The following is a 22,702-nucleotide window of genomic DNA, read 5'->3' on the forward strand; positions in this document are numbered from 1 at the left end:
AGTGTCTCACATGCACAAGCACAACAATATTCAGTGAGCCTGTCTGTGAAATTACATCCCACCACCTTCCCCACGTCACTCTCATCACAGGTAATTTGGAGAGTCCCACCAGAGAGCGTTCCACCAATATCTTCTGACAGTGTCTGCCTCTTTCTAGTGACTAGGCAGGGAGTCCAGGAGAACTAGGTTTATCTCTTCATGGGATTCAATTAAACAACGGCAATTACAGCTCTCCAACTTACCTTCTGGGGTGTCACCTGGGGTTTTTGTCTCCTGATCATTTATATGAAGCATCTTTTGAGAAACACCACTGTATCTGCCTAGGAGCCACCTGTTTCCCATGGAAGTCAGAAGATGGTGATGTGCAGGAGATAATATCTGCATTCTTAAATCTTATCCTGACACAGAACTGGAATGTGTACATGACTAGGACTGCTGGGTTAAATGTAGCAGTAGTACAGTAATTCTGAGTTACATCAGCTTGGAAGCTTAATTTTAAAAAAATCTGACAAAAAGAGATCTGACATACTAATAACTTTGAGATGTAATAAAATACTTGAGGTGTAGAAAAGTGAGTTAAGCTTGGGCCTGCTGACATTTGCATAGTCAAAAGCATACTGAGGGGTGAGTATTGAGGCTGCTTAGATTAGGCCATTCTTTCATGCACAGGAAGAGTTATATTAAGTCAAAAGCGTAAGGAAACACTGGAGTCAAGCAAAATGTTACTAGTTGAGAAAATTACAACCTGGTAGTGGAGAAAAACATGACTGCATTTAGTTGCACCACAAACAATGTTGAAAGAACAGACAACTAATGTTCCATATGTGATTGTAACATTTTAATTCCTCACATTTTAAATAATTAACAGTAAAAATTAACGTTCTCTTGGATTTTAGGCAATATCATATATTCTACTAACTGTTGAAATTGCAAAGTCTACTATTCAAGCACTAAAGCTACAAGAAAATATCCAAATCCAATGCCTGGTGCCTAAATCTGTATTAGGTCACATGAATGTCCATTTTATGAACCTGGGTATGAAACTGAACAACCAAGAGTATTTTAGAGTACTTTTACAGACATTTAACAACTGGTTTGCTGAGAATCTGGAAACATATCTGCTGAAGTTGCACTTTTTTATTAACACATTCATAGCACTGTCAAAAGGAATATCTAGAATCTAGAATAAACTATCATCCAATCACTTCTATTTATAAAGCTAATTATTTTATAGAATCAGCACTATGAAAAATTCAGCTTTAGAGAAACTGAAAGTAAAACCCCCAAAAAATTACAAAATTTCCAAGGAAAGAGTATTTCATTCACTTAAAGATTACATGAGAAGCAGGACAGGTTACTATAAACACTTAATCCTTTACTTTCTCTAATGGGATTTTCTGTTATCTATACAAGTACCCTCAAATTATGAACAAATTTCAATATTTTTCTTTATTTCAATATATTTCTTTATATTTCTCCTTTGACAAATTTCAATATTTTTCTTTATAATCTGAAAACAGCAAGGTCAACAAAAATACTTTAATACTTGTAAAACGAGATGTTATTTCTTATATTCTATAAATTCTACAACAAAACTGCCATTATATATTCTATGCAGCAATCCAGCTGTTAATAAATAGGTTTTCAACAGGAATCAAATCTCTTGACTGAAACCTTCACTATAAAATTGGCTGTAAGCTCTTTCCCCAGCACTTACAATGTATTTTGTTTACACATTTTACAAAATACCATCAAATATTCCAAGAAAGGGCTTGACATCATTGGTTTCATCATCAAGAAGAAATCTAAAGAAGATTAAGCAAACAGACAAATCAGGTATAGCACATCAAAACCTATAGAATCAGGAACACTATACAAAGTCAAGAGAAACCAAGACAAGCAATATAATTTTAAGTAGTCTCTCAAGAAAAAATAATTGTTACTATTATTGTGAAAACTAAACTTTTCAGCAATGAATATTAGAAACAAACACATTGCCCAAAAGTCTTTGTTCCATGAAGAACTAAGCACTGGAACACTGAAGGAACAGAAAAACATATGTAAGTTTTTCCTACCTTGGATCTACTTCTTTTCCCTGCTCTTTGGTGAAAATAAAAAAATCTTCTTTCCTAGTGAATTTAGAAGAGTCTGAGATTATTTCTGGGATGGAAGAACACTGTAAATTTTTTTGCTCTTGAGAAGGACTTGAATGTGTTTTTTCTTGAAAACTAAACTGCAACACAAAAGTTTAAAAGTATATATGGTTAAACCAACTGAAACTCCCAGGTGGTTGTAGAATGTAGTACTGGTATTTAACTGATATTATGGTGTTTGACAAGGACCAAGCCTGTGATGAATCTAACTATATACTGGACAGAAAAATTAACAAACTGAGTAAATAGTTTTGGAATCATGCTATATAAATTAAATTCATATCATATTTCTTTGTATCAGGAATATCCCACTGAACACAGAATGATTTGGACAATTTGAAATTCATGATATCCTAATTGATTCCTAAGTCAGATATGGCAGATATATTTACACAATAAGTACTCAAATCATAGAAAATTCTGTTGTCAATATATTTTTACTCACCAAAGTTACATTTCTATTCTGTACAGATAAATCCACTTTTGATGTGCTATTGACCACAGAAACATCTGAGTTCTGAATACTGGATTCATCTTGTACTGTCCATGAACTGAAAATACCAAGTTGAATAATTTCAGTATTTTTACAGAAGAGAAAAATTATTTGCTGTTCAATTCAGGTTTTTCTACTTATTTCTCTGCACACCTAAATAAAAACCAAATTAAAATAATGCAACAATTCATACCTTTTAAACATTGAAATTTCACTCACTTCTATGAGTAAACAACCTTCTATATATTTAATTACACAGATACATGTGAAATACAGAAAATATCTTTTTAAACTGAATAAAACAGTAGTAAATTATGTAAGTCTTACTCTTTTGAAATGTTATTTGTGGCATTGCTTGATGTATACCGGCAGAGGGGTTGACATTCATCTGGACTTTGAAGACAGATATTTCCATGTTCTGTGAAAGAATGAAAGTTTTAAAAAGAGGGTTGAGAAGCAGCCAGAACCCCTTCTAAATATTTCCCATGTTCTGATAAATAATACTTAGAAAATTATGAAAGTGTCTTAACACTTGAAATATTTCTTCTTCGGGTTTTGGGCTAATATAAAGATAAGCAGAGATATACAGTCAGTCTACATTATGAAACAACAATTATGTAGTTGCAAGCCATCAAAAAACTTCAATTGTGAGTTTTTCAACTCTCCCTTCTGTATTGGATTTATCACAATATATGTGACGTTCAAGGCAGAATAATAAATCTGTCAGTCTAGCCAATTAACCAAAAATTTCAGGTGGTTCTGTTCATTATATATTATTATAATTTATTCTCAAATAATAGACTGTAGAATAATTTTAGGAAAGAAAAAAGTTTGTTGAAATAACCGTACCTAATTCTCTACTGACAAAATTACTGGCAAATACCAATTTCTCATCATCAATATCATCCCAAATATCATCTCTCAGTTCAAAGTCCACATTCAAAGCATCTGAAAAACAGTATCTGCTTTTATCTGTGTGAAAAATATGAAGCATTAATTTAAACATTAAAACAGTGAACAGTTTAATTTTAAACATTAGCAGTAACTTACTACTCTTTCCACAATTCCAGGATTGCAGCTGTTTCTGAGATACTTCTAAGGTATTAATATTATCTGCCTGGTCCACTGAAGGTGGTAAAGATGACAGTTTGTTGTTAGACCTATTAAAAAAAGTAAATCACTGACAAGTCTGCAAAACAATTGCAGAAAGTTGTAAAATAAATTTATACACAAAACAATTCTTAGTAATACCTTGGCAAGGCTGGCAATAAAGACTTAGGTGTAAAAACAAATTGTTTGAGATCCACATTTTCAGCTTGATTTAACATCTGCATCTAAAGAAAGCAAAATATTTTAACTTATAAGATATAAACATACTAAGAACTATTATTTCTTAACAAGCTTAATGGCATCATTAATATTGTAAGTTAGCATAATATTTAAATGTCATAAAACCTTTCTGATGTCTGTCTAATGCACTCTGTTAAAAAGGTTTGAATTATGTGCTTCTGGTGGAGGTATCCAAGCACCCTGGCAAAGCCAGGCTGGTTGACTCTCATCTTTGTTAGCTGTAGGCTAAATAATCCTCTACTGCAAACAAACAAGCAAACTAAACAGTGAGGTGGAAATAAAACCCTCCAATACCTCAAATGTCATTCTTGCTGCAGAAAGACCTAGTTTAACACTACATTCAGAGGAATAAAGTGCAAGCCATGAAATGTTTCAGAAGTTTAAAGCTAATAGGGATAGTTTTCTTATAAACAAGAGGATCTACTTGCCAGTTTAAAAAGGACTCTTAGTAGCATCATTAATAAATACCACAATTTTTTTCATTCAGGTCATTTTGCCAAAGCAAGTCACAGTGCAGTACCTTCCAACAATGCCTCTGAACCTCACCAACCACAACCTATCAAATGCTATAAAAGAAAAAATATAGAGGACATGCACAAAAGTGGACCAATGGAAATGTCCCAAAGAACAGCAGAACCTCTCAAAGATTCCTGGACCATTGTACTTTCTTACTTTTTTCACTCCACACGGAAAAGTCAAACTTGAATGTTCATATTTAGTGATAAAATTCTCTCTGCAAACAATGCTTACAAATATGTAACAGATTAAAATAAATCTATGAAATGGCTGACTGCATTCAAGTGAACCTTTAGACGTTTTACTGGGGGTATAGATGAAACTGAGTTCCTGCTCCTTAAATCAGCTAAGTACAAAGAAAACTTTGTGTCTCCATTCATCTGTGACTTTGGAGATACTCCAGTTTTACCTGAGAAAATGAAGTAAAATAATCTTTAGATTTGTTATAAGGGATAATCCTAACTGTTTTCAAATTACTTTGAACAACTTAGCCACTAAGCTTAATATCTTCTGTTAAAAGATTCTAAAAGATTTAGCATGCTAACTGCAAGATATAACATAGTATTTATAAAAAAGGTTAACATTTTTAAAATCATATGCTAAGTACAAAAAGTATTATTAGTCATTGTAGTGCCTATAAAAGTGCTATTGCCAAAGCTATTTTTAACTGTTTTTATGACTGCATCATAACAACTCAGGCCCCATTCTCTTGCTTGCATTGTTTCTATTAATGTAGCCATTGGTATGATGGGAGCTGTTCTAAATTGCATTTCTCTTAAAGTATCAGAAGTAGTAGATTTAATGAAACTCACAGCAGTCATGCCCACACACATCTTTATTTTTACAGCGGTGGTTGCATTCTCTGTTGCCATATTTCTTGTAAGCAATCGCCTGTTTAGATCTGCCTCCTAGATAAATAAAATACAGAAATTCAAACAGCAATATTGGATACCAAACACCCATGATTTTTTCTTACTTTCAAACCCATCAAAGAACTGCAGTGTAGTACTTTACACGTAGATGCAGCAGAGTTGTTTTATTACCTTTGAGAAAGAAACAGCAGGGATGAATAAAGATTTAGTTCCCTAGTGAAAGCAAAATTCAATTTTCTGTTGACTTTAGTATCAGCCAGATACTGTGATCTGACCATTTACCTGTATCTACTTTTGCTGCTGGCAAGCTTTGGGGTGGGCCATAACATTTATCAAGTGTAGATTCAGCTTTCAGTTTTTGATTTGTAACCACCTTACGTCCCTCTGGTTTTGGTGTTAAGTAGAAGGCTGTATATGCTCGCTGTATATCAAGGCCAACTTGGAAAATAAAAAGACAAAAATATTAAAACTGCTTTAAAATGTTTCTATACTACAGTTATCTTCAGTTTTCTAAAGTGTTTAAGCAAGTAAATGTTACTCAAAGATCACGGAAATTTAAAACAATTATTTGCCCATAGAGCACACTCTTGTATGACCAGATTCTTTGGGACTGAGATTAAAAACCCCAAACATTTTTTAGAATTAAAGACATAGTTACTAGAAGAAAAACAAAATTAGTTCCTTTAACCAAATGTTCTTGTATTGTGTTAAATCTACCTTTATCTATGACTTTGCAGAGCTGATAAAATTTCAACTTTTAAACTGTACTGCAGTCTGTGTTCAGGAGTATCTGCAGCTCTGTACTGGCAAAGGCATAAAACTAATGTATGGATAATGCTTCGTAAGTTGAAGGCCAATATTCAGGACAGACTAAGAGACACCCTTTGTAAAGAGAGCAATTTTGTCTTTTCTTAGGGAAATAAAATTTGCTGGAAAACCAGACAGACTTTTAAAAAATGTGAGATTTCCTTGAAGTCTGAAATAGGAACAGATTTAAAAATAAGTAGAGACTACGAAGACCTGGTTTTAGTCTAATTTCACTGTTGCCAGTTTCAGAAAAATTACCTGTTGTGGTAAGTTTTACTGAACTCAGTACTGAGTACTTTATCTACTGTACCTGCAGATAAAAGGACATTTTTAATTTCTGTGTGGTTAGAAAACCCTTTTTTCCAGAGCCACGGGTCTAGCTTTAGAAATATAGATTATTCCAGGCTTGATTATTGTAATAATTTCAATGTCAATATTTACCATGGAAGCAGCAACTACACTTCAGTTAACCTAACACCCAGCACTCTTCTTTACTGGTGAGGCATGATGACAGAATTGAATGGAGCCAGTTTATCTTTAAATTGTTTTCTGAAGTTTTGTGTTTCAAGGTCGTAAGGTGCTCATTTGCTGCTATAGTTCAAACTGTATGAAAATTGACACTGAGGGGATCCATGTTTAAATCTGCACATAGTAAGGCACAACGTTTTCAGCTGTAGGAATCTCTTGTTACCAAAGTGGAGATGAACCACATCCAACACCTCTTTACTACAGTGCAAAATCTAACCATTCACAAAGACAGCTCTGCTCAGCATAAATAACCTGTCAGGCTGATGGGTTACCCCTACTGAAAGTTAACTCACTTGAAGGAGAAGGACAAAAGAGAATCTGTATCAACAGAGCAAAACACTGTCTTCTAGTAACAGTTTGATAATCTCAGTTCCTTAATGTAGTAGTAAATTAAATAAACAGATAAATAATTGTGAGAGGCAGTATGCAACCCAGTAAAATGCATGTTATAGAGGTTTGTTTCCAGACCAGCTCACTTTATTATACTTTGCCTTAATAGAAAGGGTTTTAGTAATTTGTTCCAAAATCATACGCATATTGCTTTTTAATTCAAAGATTACCTTAACCTACCATAATCAGAACTAATTAAATTTATACTAATGTCTTCTGATTTAAGAGCTCTTTTAACTTCAATTTTCTTCATCCAATTTCCAGTTTTCAAAAGCACAGAATCCCTGTAATTCATCAGCAAAGTTGTTAGACAAGGACAACATACTATGGTATGCATACTATGGTATCTGTAACCAAGTGGAAGAGCTTTTATTTAGTCCTAGTTCTTTCATTTTGCTTGATAATTGGCCGAAGAATAACTTTTCAATAATGTATGATTTATGGCCATAAGAGGGCCAGGATCCTACAGATCAGTTTCCATTTTGCCAAAAGTGCCAGATTTTGGCCAGAATTCTCATGAAGGTCAAGCAGTTGGAAAAGATTCTGCTCCTCTTTTTCCATTTGCTGCAAGCATCTCTTAGCCAACTGGAGAATTTAAATCCATCTCTGAGGGAAAAAAATTATTTCTAAAATATAATTGAAGAAATATAGCTACCAGGAGTAAGTAACAACTGGTTTATATACCTTTTTAAAATGTATTTTACTTGTTTTATATTTATGGGAAAATTATTATGACTTTTCCATAATATGACATTGATGTTTAACAGATATTTACAAGTGCTCTCCTCACTGACAAGCACACTGGCATGTTTTGGGGGTTTCTGAATCTTGTGTAGCATTTTAAATGACAACAGTGACTAGAAAATGCTGTAGGGTAAAGAATAATTCTGTACTATTAGACATCAGTAGAAGTATTGAAAATCTGCAAGTCACAGAACAGATGAAAAGCCCACACCATAAAACTATGCGAGACAAAAAGCTGATCATACATACATAATTTTCTGATTAAAAATAACTTGGTTGTCAGCATCTCCTATGACCAATGTAACATAGTGAAAGTCTGGCGCTGTCCTCTTTGTCTGGAGCTGCTCATAGTTTGTTAATTTGATGGTTACTAAGATTTCGGCCAACGTGTCACTGTATTTGGGAAGCTAGGGAAAATGACACAGAAGACAGAACTGCTAAAATATGCAAAGGAAAATATATGCCCCTCCATAAATTTCTGTCTGTTGACACAAGCACAAAAACTCAAGCCATTTGAATTTGTACAATTTTATTTGTTCTTCTGAGAGACACTGATTTTCAGTACTAACTTGGTCATCAGTTAAATATCCTAAGTTTGATTCAGTACTGAGAATCAAGGACAAAGAGAAATATGCAAGAATATAATTTGTTATATAGAAGTTATATTTTGGCATCCCCAACATTCCTCCATACGATATTTATAAATTTTTAAATCATTCTGAGAATTGAGCTACTCATCTGGTATTATGTCAAATGAAAAGTAAACTAGGAATGATTGTTATACCAATAGAATTTCACACATCTATTGAGCTTTTTATTTCAAATGTGTCTTCATTTCTACCAACTTTAAGGTTACTTTTCAAATTTGGCATTTTAGAAAACTAGAGCATCTTTGTGGTCCATATATATAAAAAAAAATGCATATCACAACCTCAAAGTTCTTGATTACACATAGAATTGTACCCTTCCTTTGAAAGAGCACCAGCTAGGTTAATGTAATAACTTACTGTTTCTCTGTATTCCTAAGTGTGCTGTAGAAAATAAACATGCATTAATACCATTTCAGTAAGCTGTATTTGGATGTTTTGCTGTCTCTAGGGTTTGTTTAAATTCAAGATACAAGAGACCTCTCAGACTCACATATAATGCTAGAATGTGAATAGACTGGTATACATCTGTAACATAAAATGATATCAAGACAGGCCAATATATTATGGGGAATGTCTGTTCCAAGGCTCTCCTTTGAGATTTAGGAGTTTCATTCTACCTGCTAAGCTGGAAGGAGGTCACAATATTGTGTGATCTTCTATCTGTGAAGACTCAGAATTGCTTTAAGTCAGTACTTGCTTTTTCCTTTAATAATACCAGCATAAAACCGTAAAATAAATATAAAAGAATGTACCTGTTCAATTTCAAGTTCATATTTTGGAAGGTGCAAAACAGACTCTTTTATCTGGTTTCCAAAAGGAGGATGTCTGTTCAAAATCTGCAAAGATGTAAATCCAAGGAATCAAAGTCATATGAGTAATTATGTTAGCAACAAAAGCCCCTTTCACTCTTGGTTCTCTACTGTCAGTGATGCCCAGAATAGCAACATTACCAAAAGGAAATTCCAACACTTTTACATGTTGCTACTCCTTCAGTTCAATTAACAGCCAATCAACTACCAATGACTACTCAGGTTTTATATGGGATGACTCTTCTATGCTGCACAAGTTTTAACTAAAACAGAACAAATTACAAGAAAAAACACAAAAGGATCCAGAAATGAGAAATCAAATTTCCAAAGTCAAAACAGAAAAACCTAAGTAAGATTTAGAAGTCTGTTATATCTTCCAGAAGACTGAAACACCAGCTTCCCCAGAAAAGAAGCCAAAAGCCAAAGAACGAGTCCTAGGGTAACACCTTTCCTAAAATAAGAAGTGCTTTATGGATGATTTAGAAGATTTGTATTCTACTCCTATCTCAAACTTGCAATAATGGAAATTTGGGATTTTCATAATTAAGATACACTAGGAGAAACTGTAAATACATATTCCCTTTTATATTTTTCAACACTCCTAACAGAGAAGTGCATATTGTCCTTTGTTACAAACCATGTTAATGATGAAATTCTACATACTTAAGCATCTGCTTTCCACAGCCAGCCAAATCAGTGAAATCATCATTCACATTAAGTTTGCTACAACAAAACATCATACACATTTTAAAGGAAAACAAGCAGTAGCTGCACAGTTTTTAAAATTCTACTAGTTAAAATGAATAAATCACCTAAACATCTAAATTTTGCTATGGTCATACAGCAAATATATATTTACTATACTGCTTTTACTGGCAACATTATTAATCCTCAGTATTTTCCTATCATATTTATCTATGTACAAAATAATATGTTACCAATTCAAGCTCTCTTGCATTTATGTCTTCAATTTTTTTAAATGATGTGAGCCCAGCATTTACCATAGCATTTGACAATGATACACCTGTGAAAAACATGTATACAAGTTTTATGCTGTTAAAGGACAATGAATAACTTCAAATTATTCTAACAAATGCATTACAGCAGGTAAACCCAAAGCATAAATAATTCTATGTTACATTTGATGCATCATTCTGCCCAGAAAATCACTAAACTTATTTTTGTTTAAGTATTTCAGTAGTAGTTAATTTCTCCATTAATAAAGAGAAAAAGAAATGCAATACAAGCCAAACATGAAAATATAGAATATTTCAATGATGACAACTTTTGCATTCTCTACAGTAAAACAGATCTTAAATCACTTTCTACAGGAGTCAAGAAATGTGTTCTGTATATATATGATAAAAAAAGCATGCCACACAGTATTCCTTGTCTCAGAATGTTTTCCCTATTCAAGAAATTATTTAATTATGTTAAAATCATAAAGACCTCAATGTATTTGAACAAGCTAATAATGAAATTCAATGAAAAAGAAGTATTTATTATAATCTTCTACAAGTCATTCCAGCAGTAGCAAAAAACCTTCCCACAACATGCAAGCCACAAAAGCAGAGAATCCCACGAACACTTTTATTTCTCTTCACGATTCACTGTACTTCCAGTGAGATTTAGATTTGTCACACCATATGAAAAGGCATTTAACTGACCTGGCATTACAGCGTATTAAAACAACTGCAATGATTGTAGGTAAAAAATAGTACCAAATACTTAGAATAAGCATTTGGATCCTTCTCACACAGTTCTACTAAAGAACTTGTGTAAGTTCTGCTAAAGAACAAGTGTAAGAAATCTGAAAATTAAGTGGGAAAACTCTTTATATACTTTTAGGTTGTTTCTTGGAAGACATTACTGTAATCTTATAAGAAAAGACTTAACTCAAGAATTTAATAATTTAGAGAAACAGAAGACCTTTTGTCTTTTTATGTGTCTTTGAACATCTTTTGGGTCTGACTTGGGGAAAACATCTTTTACCATCTGCCTGCTCCTTTGCAGAAGCTCTGCAGTTTGAATACTGAGAACTCTCATATATTACTTCTGCTGCTAGAGCTGCTGCCCTGTTTCTTTATAACTGAAGCTGAAGATTAACTCTTTTATCCTAATTCCTAAAACAGTAGAAGGATTTCTGCCGGTGAAGAGAACACCAGATATAAATAAGACTTTTTCTCTTTATTTTCATCTACACTTCTGAGCAAAAAGAATAAATGGGAGTGGAAGTAAAATTGAACAAGTAGTAAACGTCATAAATCCTGTATGACAACTGATCATTATCCTGTCTGTCAGAACAAGCAAACAGAAATCAAACCTACCATTCAGTAACATGGAGGAATATCATTATTGGACAGGAGCTGTAGAAATGCAGTAAGAATTCAACTGAAATATCAGTCTCAGTAAGGCCAAGTGTCAGTCAAAGAACTGTCACTTTTATAATGGAAATACTGACTAATAAGGCATTTTTAAGGTTCAAAAACAGCACACTGAGATAAGAGTTTAAAAATTAAGGATTTCTGAATATGCTACATGGTATCAGCAAATTTCTCAGAACTTAATTCATTTAACTTCAGAAAGAAACAGAAGAAGATTAGCAGCCATAGGCAGAGGTTAAAAAATCACATCATACTACAGGCATCAATTCAGTGTTTGATTCAGGAAAAGAGTGAACTGTCAGTAGAATGTTCAAAAGAAGCTTGGGAGGGGAACAAATGTCACTTTGGAAGTTAGCAGTTCTTTGTAACATATGCTGCAAGAGCTATGACAGCATAAGAAAAAAGTACCCAAAAAAGGAAAATTGGACAGAGATGTCTGTATATACACCTCTGATTAAAAAACTAAACGTGACTTTATTCTACTGAATATAGTGTACAGGGAAGGATTTGTCTACACTGCAAGTGCCATATTTATCCCACGCATCCTAACTCCACAGAAATGCTGAACATGAGGCAGATTCCTCAGATGATTGTGTCAACATTGCTACAGGTGTGGGGTAGTGGAAATGTGTTCCCAGCACTGTGCACTGTGCTGTGCACAAGCTATCAAGCCCTGCCCTTGCTTTGAATCCACATGAATGAAGTCTTACAGCCTCTGCCCTTGAGCAGGCAAGCCTGTAAGGTTCTGGACCTGATGGACCTCTGGGTTTAGCCATTCTCTAATTTGAAGATCTCTGTTCTACACTGTTCAGTGCAGAGCTGATGTGTCTCTAAAGAAGAAATACAGAGAATGCTGCAGTGAATGTTGAAAGCACAAAGGCATGAAAAGACCAGACATCAAAGCAGGAAGATACACTACTACCTCAAATAAGTATGACTACATTTTTATAAAACAGAAGACTTAAAAATTTCTGAACTCCTTTTCAAATAATTATGACAAGCCTGTACTTCCAGCCAGAATTTCATTCAATAACAGGATACAGTGAAAGGAAGATTATTAGAAACTTTTGATCATCACGTGTATTAGAACCTCATGCATAATAAATTGATTTATATTTCATGATTCCATCCTTCTCAATGTGAATTAAAAAGTTTTAATGCATACAAGTAAGAGGACCTACAGCAACAGCTGCCTGGAAAGGAAGGCATAGCCTAGTCAGGGACCCGCAATCACATCAATGTGGAATATGCCTGGGATACTGAGAGGAATTTAAGGAATAAGAACAATTCTGAAATACTTTGAAAGCCTTAAGAAAATTACTAAAGAGCTTGCTTTTGTTATGCCAGATTTGTCTGACAACTGTGGTACTCAATTGTGGCAAATAAGTAATTAGCAGACTTATTCAATTATGTACGTAGATACCACAGAAATCAGCAGACTAATTATGAGTTGTGATTCTTTGTCAAGATTACACTTTTATAATTTTTAACTAGTACCTACCAATTTTTTCCAATTGTTTAGACACATGAAGTGAATTTTCCCAAAGTCTGCACCTGAAACACTTTGCCAAAATCAGGGAGTTTAATAAAGCAGAGAAGTTATTCTTAGATGATGCCAGAAAGTCAGATAGCCCTGCAAAAAGAAGATTGACTTATGTTTATAAACTAAAATGTAGCTTATTAGGATATGTACCAAAAAAAAACTAATTAAATTTTACCATACATCTAGTAACTCTCAAGCCATTTCTAAATATTCTGCCAGTATCTTGTGTCAAAGTAAAGTCTTGAATAGGAATACATCCCAGCTGAGCCTGAATGAGACTAGAAAAAGAATGGGTTTGTAAACAAAGAACAACATCAAAGTTTTTAATGGGAAAAAAAAGGAAATCCAGAATAGAAACAACGAAATACAAGATTTGGTCCTCTGCAACATGACAAAAAATTTAGCAGGGACTTCAACAGCCATTAAATGGGAGTTTTTCAATAAAAAATAAAAAGGCAATATAATATTTACCAGTTTACTTTCATTTCTCTTGTTTTTATCTTCCCCTCCATTGGAAACCTATGCATGAAAACATGCATATTTTCTACAATTCATTTTATTTATTGTTAAAAAGGAACTTTCAATTTTCAATGTATTTTTTAAATACCTGATAGTTATTTTGTCTTTGTCTTTATTCAAAGTGTTCAATATTTTCTTTTCATTTGTTCTTAACTTCACATCCACAAATTCTGTGCAGTTGGAGATCATTGTAATCTGTAATAATTAAAGGTTTTTAGTAATTGCTTTAATTTGCCATTTTTTCTATTACTTCTGCTATTTTTTTTAAAGAACACTTAAAAAATTTTATTGTCTCAACAGTATGACTGCGAAGACACAATCCATCAGTTTTTTAATACTGACCAGCTTTCTTTCCTCTTCCTATAGAGGCTATTAATAAAAGGGGAAAATTTTTCTTTCAGCTTTTAGATTGCTATTTCAGTTGAGGTTATCTAAAATCAACCATACACATTACTAACACTTTATACAAGGAACAAAGAAATACAAACAACTTTTTCTGTTATGTATTCACCCCACTTTCTTCACACTTTAACAACAAAGATAGTCACAGCAGAACAAGTGTTCCATTTTTTTTTTCACAGCAAATCTGTTTTACCACAGTATTTGCTTGAAAACAAAACATCTTGTGCTTCAGATAACAACTTGTTAGCTGAAAGAGGAAAGCTGCTTCAAACAGAAAGACAATTCCCTTAAAAGTAAAACCTGCTCTTGATGCAGATGTTTTTCACAACAAATGAAACCTACTAAAGCAGAAAACATTAACGCTTTTAATACATAAACAGAACAGCTTCAGCAACTTTGCATCTTCATAAGCAAGGTTAGTGAGCAGAGAAAGAGTTGGAAATCAAAAGATCTCAAAGTACAGTCTCAAAAATACTCCATATTAATTCAATTAGATGTATTCTCTAAAACTTTATACAAAGCCTGAGCTCTTTAAAATAAATAACACCTTATGCTTCTTTTTTCAGACTGTTTAAAAACAATTGAACATATGTAATTAAAAAAAAAACTCAAATTACCAATTCATTTAGTGTCTCAGTTCCCTTAATTGTGAAAAACTGCTTCACTGTATCAAATGCAATGTAATACCATGCCATTAATCTTCCAGTCTCTGTAAAAGAAGAATATACCTTAAAAATAAGTATGTCAAGTATATTTTAATGGCTTAGTTTTTTAAGCCACAAAATTAAATTAATTTTCTTACTACAGGCCTCTGTGGGATTTACCCCCACTACTCAGTATGTTATTGTCCCCAGCTGTGTGATGGACATGACTGAGCCGATCACAGAGTGGCAGAAAGAACCATGTGCAGTGGTAATTCTCTCCAATGGAGATTAAGTCCCACTAACACACCAGGCAGCGAACTGTGCTTGCTAAGAAGCCAAACACTTCTAGCAGAGGACCCTAGAGAAGAGCAGGTATTGATAAAACCTGTCCTTCCTTGCACTGTGCCACAACCAACTATCCTGTCAGTGTTCTGCAATCTTCTAGTCTATAACAAATTTTCAGCAACAAGAGAAGATCTATTCATGAAACAAGATTAAGAGAATGAATATCCATGACTTGGTCAAGGAACTTGTCCATATATTCTACTCAAAAAATCCCTCAGATTTTACTCTCTACTACATTTATGTGCTCTTATTAATGGGTCACAAGGGTAGCTGAGACCCTTCATAGTTCACTTCCATCTCTACATCACTTCTGAAAATTAGTTTATTTGAAACAAGTATTACCTGTTGGTTTGAAATTATTTGCTTCATCCATCCTGATCAAATCAAAAGCTGATAAATCATTTAAGTTCTTCAGACACAGTTCTGTTAAAAATTTGAAAAATGTTTTCTGCATGTACTAAAAATACCTCATTCATGTACAAACTACAAACATCATCATCAAATAGTATGAATGTGTACCCCAGTAATTCCACTGAACACAAGAAAAGGTTTTGGAATCCTTCTATTAAATTTGTTGGTTAACTTCTCTCTGGGGAAACTCCCTGAAAGATAATTGATAAGGACAAGCCAACTGTTTTTCAGTAAGGCAAAAGTTGCAAAGGAAAAGAAACTAGATGCTGGAATGTAGGCTGCCATATTCAATTTTGAGTGACAGATCAGAGAGCCCACAAGCACTTTTACAAAAGACTTTTGCTACAGAGCTAACACTGAAATGGTTCAAATTTCAAATACCCACAAGTATTCATGAATCCTTCATTAGAAATTTTCATACTGTATCAGGTGCATTTGTATCTATTTCACTAAACCCATTGTGTCAGGTACCTGCATAAGAATGACCAAAGGCTTTTGTTCTCTCTTTTTCAAGATCAAGGCGATATTCAGAATTTAGAAGTCACTTAGCACTCAAAGAGATAGTTCCCCTAGCAATCATTCACTTTACACATGAAATATATGAAAACATTATATACATTACTACAAAATATTTCATGTTGCAGGGAAGAGGATATAGTTTTTAATATCAGAACTGCAAGGAAATATAATCCACACTAAAAATGCATTAATTGAATTCTTCTAGCACTATCTGTACATTTTAAACCATGCTTTCTCCCATAAAGGCTTATTTAGGTAGTATCGTGCTACATTCCCTCTATTCCTTTCAACCTACATGACAAGAATAGAAAACTCCTGATGTCAAAGACAGGAAAAGATAGAAAACTACTGAAAGAGGCAAATTTTCTTACTGATATGTACTCCTCTTTTCACTGTTTGCAAGTCACAGTCAATGTCCCTCACATTTGGGGAGTTCAAGTGGTAACAAATATACTGTGTTCCTGAAGGCCCTTGAAACCCTTACATAATGAACAGCCTCACCATCATGCCACCAAGCCCAAAATCAATCACAAATGTTTCCTACACAGTTATGTTAAAAATGTGTAAGTGGAGTCCAAGTTCTACAAATTCCTGGGCATTTTATCTGTCCATTTTCATGGACCAGATCTTCCAGACATTTTAGCTCCAAATGGTCTGGATGGACTTTCACTGAAGAAAGAAAATTGTATTTGTAGATTTGCAGAACTTGATAGCAAGTACTCTTTTATAAATATACTAACATTTAAAGTACTAGAAAACTTACTTTAAAATAAATTAACAAAACAAACCAGTATGCTACTTCTGTATTTAAAGTTAATAGACAACAATTCACAGATGATTTTGTCCACTGTATGTTGTGTAATGGAATTGCAAATAGCTAAAATGCAGTATTTTTTAAAAAAAGGTTTATAACTGGGTTTTATTCAACTCCTAGCAAAAAAAAAAAAAAAAAAAAGCCTCTTAAACTCATGCAAGTTTAAATTGTTTCTGGACAAGGCAAAGATGTTTCCATTTTATATCCTTTGCTTTCAAGGCTAAATTTATGAACGGAAGATGACATTTTCTGAAAAGAACTTTTTTGAAAGTATAGTAACAGAAATTAAAAGGAAAATTAGGAAGAATGACAAACAAGCAAAATTAAAATATTCTGCTCCATATTTCTGAGCATGTATATGGAGATAAAGTAGGTAAAGGCATTTAATGATTTTCCTCTATACAAGAAAAATTTTTCTATCAGTTAAAAGGTACCGATAGTATTTAAAAATATTAATAACAAAATAAAATTATTAACACACAGTAAATTACATTTGTTCTGCAAATGGATCTGTTGAAATTAATGGATATAGATAATAAACATGGGTGTACCTGCCCTAAATTGCAACATTTTACTGAAAAAAGCTAAGAAGCCACTTACCTTGTAATTTTGCTTCAATTCCAACTTTATCTAATCCAGATGAAAAACCTTCATGGCAAAGACAAAAGTTGTTTTAACCTAGTACTATCATACACTTCCTCCTCAGTGTCATTACCCATTAAAACTGATTTGCTGATTTTTAGGAAGCAGATAAATACCCTGAAGTGTAAAATGTGGGAATATTTATTATACTGCAAACAAGTAAGAAGTCTTACAGGGTGTAACTATCTAAGTATCAGTAAGAGACTGCTAGAACAGATGTGCAAAGGTAAAAGCTGCAGACATTCCTCCATGTAAAATATCAGAGTCCTAAAAGTTTCAGAAATGTCAGTAGAAACTTCCAGGTACAGTTTTCTTATTTTGGAATATAGGAAACCACCTAAATTGTAACATCCATTCAAGTACTAGATGTGCTATGTTCCAGCTATAGATCCTTACATAAAATTGTCTCCAGCAATTACCCAATGACTTCAAAATCAGGCGTAGAGCAAGTGGGCAGGAACAAATATATGGTCAGGGCTGGGGACTGGGATAATGTTCTAGACAAGACAAACTGAAGACATTGGAATTAAGATAACTAGAATTTTATTCTAGAAAAAAACTATGAAATACTAGACTATTCTTTTTCTTAGCAGATTACATATTCAGCAGTGCAAAATACATTATGGCTTGATACTGTATTAATACATGGCCCAGTATATGAAGATAAAAAGAAATGGATTATGAAGCCGTAAATGTTTTTCACAGTTTTTAAAAGTTATACCATGCTGAAACTCCCACTACTTATGTTAAAGAACAAAATGTTATAGGCCACATTGCACATCTTGTTCTCATCACGTTATGAAATAACAGTCTATAAGAAAATGACAGACAAATAAAATGGAAATAACTCATCGTAATGCCACAGTTAGATGAATTAAAAAAATAAACTCTAACAAACCATAATGAGTTGGATTTTTTAAGGCTCTAATGTACAAGAATGTTGATCGTATCCATTCCAAAGCTACACTGACATCCGTGACAGTATGTAGCACTATTTCTGCATTTAAGTGTTCAACAAGGTGCCTGTGCAAGCTAGCACAAAAAAACAAGAGTTAAAATGTTAAATGTTTAAATGTTAAATGTACCAATGAGCAATACAAAAAGTGCTAAAACTAATTTTTGAGAAGGAACAAAATCAAACAAACCCCTCCCCTCAAACCACAACTGTTCACTGTAATCAGTGAAATTGATAGAACAGTAGATAAAGCAGTAAGATTATGTAGAACAGTAAAGATTATGTAAGTAATTAATAATGCAATTTTTTTATTATGGCATAATGCCTAGCAAGCAAAAATAAACTGTCAATAGTGAAGTTCCACATTTACTAGAAAACAAAGTTCCAAGCATTTAAAAATTACAGCACAGACATTCTGTGCTGTTGATATTCTAAATATATTTGAAAAATTAAACCTTAATAAAATTAAATGAGTAAAATTTCCTGTTTTACCTTTTAACATCCCAACTTTCCCACATATTTCTCATGATAATCTCATAACAGCAAATATAGGTCTAATACTTTCCAGACTCTATCATCTAGAAATTCAGAGACAGGGGCTGCCTTCAATTCCTGCTTTTTGTCTTTGCAATAAATATCTTTCACCTTCCTCAGTTTTCCAGCAGGAATCTAAAACTTTTTTTTTTTTTTTGAGCTTAAGATGTCCTAAAGATTCTTTTGGCTAATAAAACAAGAGAACATTAACTACCGACAAGCTTGGCTTTATTTTCCTTAATTCTTTCCTGATTTCTTCTAAATAGACCAAAGAAGCAGCCCAAACCCCACATGAAGAAAAACAGATTCTGCAGACACTATGAAGTTTAGCTACTATCTACAGAGTTACCTGCTACTATCTACTTAGTTACCTGCTCTCTATTATATCAGCTCCATTTAACATCTGTATATATCTCTCCCTGGTACTGCAACGAGTCATAATAACTGCTGTGGCAGTAGTGTCAAACTGAAAAATAAAACCCCAAATAAAAACTGCTCTTTAGTTCTTAGAAAAAAACACAGTTGAATATGCATCACATAGCTGCTGAATCTTCTAAAATTCTTTTCTCAAAATCCTGTCTAAAATGAGTATTGTATGCCAGTTTCCTACTTTCTCTCTAATCCTCATTCTCTATGTAACCCAAATGTAATCTTCAGATCTTTTTCCACTGCAAGGTGAAGCAGTGATTTTTGATGGACAATACAAAAGCAAACAGATTTCTTTCTCAACAGAAAACTTACCTAGGAGTAATTTAAGTATTAATAACCCTTTAAAAACTAAATGCTGCAGCAAAATTCATGGCATTGTACTTTCTTCTGCAAGAATAGCTTCTACTAATTTGCCTATAGACAGCATCAATACAATAAAACATTCACTTACCTGAGGCCTTCCAGCTCTCCCAATCATTTGCAGAATATCAGTTTCACTGTACTCTTGAAACACTCCTCCAACATAATGCATTGTGGATTTTATAACCACCAGGTGTGCAGGCAGATTGACTCCCATAGCTAAGGTGCTAGTAGTAACTACATCAGATCAAAGTATATGAACACCATCAAAATGTCTAGCAGACACTAATCAAGCAGCAAATAGGTAACTTAACCCTTGATGCCTAAGAGTTCTTAGTTTCTAGTGGAATCAGTGGACATTCTGCACCACAAAGAATTTGATGTAGATTTCAGACAAGTATTTACATAACAGTTTCTGTGTATCTGATCATCAGCATTCATTTGTTCTCATATTCTTTAACAAATTACATCCCACTTTTACTTAAATGTTCCTTTATACTTGGAGATAATCAAGAATACAATCCATGTTCAATATAACAGACACACAATGAAGAAACCTTACTCTTATTTCTTCAAGGGTATGAATTTGAATAGAACCATGGCTTCATCTTGCTTAGTAGTGGTCAATATTAAGATATATTTTTTAAATCATTAGCCATTAGCATTGTTTATATCCATGGTACCAAACCAGAACCACCACCAATACTTCACAACACTTTACCAATACACACATTCTCACACAGAAAACAGCAGTCTTACACTCATGTTTCCTAATTCACTTTCTCTAAAGAATATATGGAGTGGCAAGAATTCAACACAGAAAGCCAGTCATATGGGCCAGCTGATATTACTATTCTGCTAGGAAAATAAAGGATTATTGAAATTTCCAAATCTTCTGGAAATGAAATGAAAATTAAAATTAGTAATTATATTATTTTTTCTTATGACCAATTTAACAGGAAAGAAAAATATCCACAGATCATTTAGTGTTGCATATGAACCACACAGACAATTCCCCATAGGGTCTGGAACTTTTTTTTACAGAAAAAGAAAGCCCAGATGAGATGAGACAATCACATCGCAAATCCCTTCTCATTTCACAAAACAACAGATGGACTATTTCTTAGGGACCTCCCCATCAGTCACAACACCATGTATGGGAGTTTGAAAATAGCATCCTGCCCACCTAAGATGCATAAATGTAGACAATTACCTTCAGGGAAGCCACTTGCAAAGAAAACATCTCAGACACTCAGAGGAAAGATTCACTAGCACAGAACTCCACCTCAATGGCAGGGTTCAATGGTAGGAAAATGAAACAGACATGGCCAGATCTATATGGACATACGAGGGGGATGACCTCCATGTGTGGTGAAAAGAAGTTCTACCGTCTTTAGTAACAGTGCATATGTAGGCTCACAAGGTAAAAGTACATGTGAAACACAAAAACACCTCCACCTGGATTTCACAACTTCCAAAGGTTAAGCAAACCATAGAACCATAAAATATTACTTCCAAACTGCAATGTTCTCAGGATACAGAAATTAAATTTTGGCTTTTGAAGTTAATTTTACTTACAAAGTACTGGCAAGTCTCCAACAGTAAAAGCTCCTTCAATTATTTTTCTGTCTGATATCTCCATACCCGCATGATGGTAAGCCACACCATACGTCAAAAGGTCTGATAATGAAATTATTATATACATCATTTGACTAGGTTTCCTGAAGCAAATATTCAATCACAGAACAGAGAAGTTGTAGGTTATATTTACCTCTGAGTTTGGAATCCTTCAATGAATTTGCAAACCCCTGTAATCTATGCAACACACACAAACAACAACAAAAAAACAAATTTAAAAATATACATTCTTTGGTTATTTTCAACCACCACCCTTCCCATCCTCACAGAGAGAACAGACTGACTCTCTGGGGCAGCCGTTACAGCTTTTCAAGCCTGGTCATCTTTCCAAGTGACAATCAACAATCCTTATGTGTTGTTCACATAAAGCAAATAAGATCGTATTTTAGGTCCAAAGCCAGAAGTAGCTTCTGCAGTTACCATGACTAGGCAACCCTGAAGTAAAAAATAATTAATATGGTTATATTTGTTAACAGTATCTGAAAAAGTAAAGACAACTTAAAACACTAGTAAAGTCACATCCAATTCAACTATTCATATGCTTAATCTTTGCATTACAAGGTCTCAGAAGGCCGTAAGAATTAGCATTTTTATGTTCAGAAAACAGCTTTGAGAAACAACTTAATGACAGTGAAAGATACCCTAAAACTCTGAGAAGTAAACAAAACTTCCCAAGAAGAACGCAAATTTACCAAAAAAGAATGTCAACTGTGATGATGATTTTGTTGCACACTCCTCTTCTAGAAACTGTATTAGCTCAACAGCTTTCTTCACAGATATCACAGGTTACTAAAATGTACAAACACTTACTTCCAACTTAAATAGAAAAATACCTTTGTTTCTGTTCTATACTCAGTAGAAATTTAGCATCTTTTGCAAGAACAGAAGCAGCCTGCTGTACTCCTTTTCTTGTGGCACAAAACTATAAATAAAAGATATTTTTTTGAATCAACACTTTTAAGAAAGAAACAATTTCAAACATGATAAAAAAAAGCTGTGTACCACAAGTGCTGGTTTTTGCTCCGAGTATGTTTGTATAACGCTAGCTATCTTGTAGTTAAGAGTTAAGTCAAATTTGAATTCTGTCTGATTGTCACTGCAAGGAAAACCAAGCACAATTTTGCGTAGCTTCACTGGTCGTTGATCCTCATCTATTTTCAGGCAAACAGCAGGCATCTTACTATCTGAAAGCCATTCTGCAATCTTTAAAAAAGTAGAACAGAAAACATAAATTTCTTCTTTTAATTGTGC

At 33.6% G+C, this 22,702-nt stretch overlaps 1 protein-coding gene across 1 annotated transcript in view; it reads right to left on the bottom strand.

The window, feature by feature from the left end:
- Nucleotides 1-1,738: 1,738 nt before the first annotated feature.
- HFM1 (helicase for meiosis 1) overlaps nt 1,739-22,702 on the bottom strand; it is a 31,409-nt gene continuing 10,445 nt past the window's right edge. The window contains exons 11-38 of the mRNA XM_050977419.1: nt 22,454-22,654; nt 22,285-22,373; nt 21,585-21,628; nt 21,392-21,493; nt 19,905-20,050; nt 19,396-19,490; nt 18,434-18,567; nt 17,494-17,541; nt 15,492-15,572; nt 14,778-14,869; nt 13,847-13,953; nt 13,711-13,758; nt 13,420-13,517; nt 13,198-13,329; nt 10,251-10,336; nt 9,256-9,339; nt 8,103-8,260; nt 7,290-7,393; nt 5,667-5,822; nt 5,325-5,420; nt 4,803-4,921; nt 3,898-3,980; nt 3,697-3,806; nt 3,496-3,594; nt 2,974-3,034; nt 2,599-2,704; nt 2,076-2,233; nt 1,739-1,805 (exon numbers count right to left, since the gene is read on the bottom strand). Of these exons, the coding sequence (XP_050833376.1) occupies nt 1,739-1,805; nt 2,076-2,233; nt 2,599-2,704; nt 2,974-3,034; nt 3,496-3,594; nt 3,697-3,806; nt 3,898-3,980; nt 4,803-4,921; nt 5,325-5,420; nt 5,667-5,822; nt 7,290-7,393; nt 8,103-8,260; nt 9,256-9,339; nt 10,251-10,336; nt 13,198-13,329; nt 13,420-13,517; nt 13,711-13,758; nt 13,847-13,953; nt 14,778-14,869; nt 15,492-15,572; nt 17,494-17,541; nt 18,434-18,567; nt 19,396-19,490; nt 19,905-20,050; nt 21,392-21,493; nt 21,585-21,628; nt 22,285-22,373; nt 22,454-22,654 (2,904 nt within the window). The remainder of the gene's footprint in view (nt 1,806-2,075; nt 2,234-2,598; nt 2,705-2,973; nt 3,035-3,495; nt 3,595-3,696; nt 3,807-3,897; nt 3,981-4,802; nt 4,922-5,324; nt 5,421-5,666; nt 5,823-7,289; nt 7,394-8,102; nt 8,261-9,255; nt 9,340-10,250; nt 10,337-13,197; nt 13,330-13,419; nt 13,518-13,710; nt 13,759-13,846; nt 13,954-14,777; nt 14,870-15,491; nt 15,573-17,493; nt 17,542-18,433; nt 18,568-19,395; nt 19,491-19,904; nt 20,051-21,391; nt 21,494-21,584; nt 21,629-22,284; nt 22,374-22,453; nt 22,655-22,702) is intronic.

Source organism: Serinus canaria, chromosome 8, assembly GCF_022539315.1.
Source record: "Serinus canaria isolate serCan28SL12 chromosome 8, serCan2020, whole genome shotgun sequence".
Classification (NCBI taxonomy): domain Eukaryota; kingdom Metazoa; phylum Chordata; class Aves; order Passeriformes; family Fringillidae; genus Serinus; species Serinus canaria.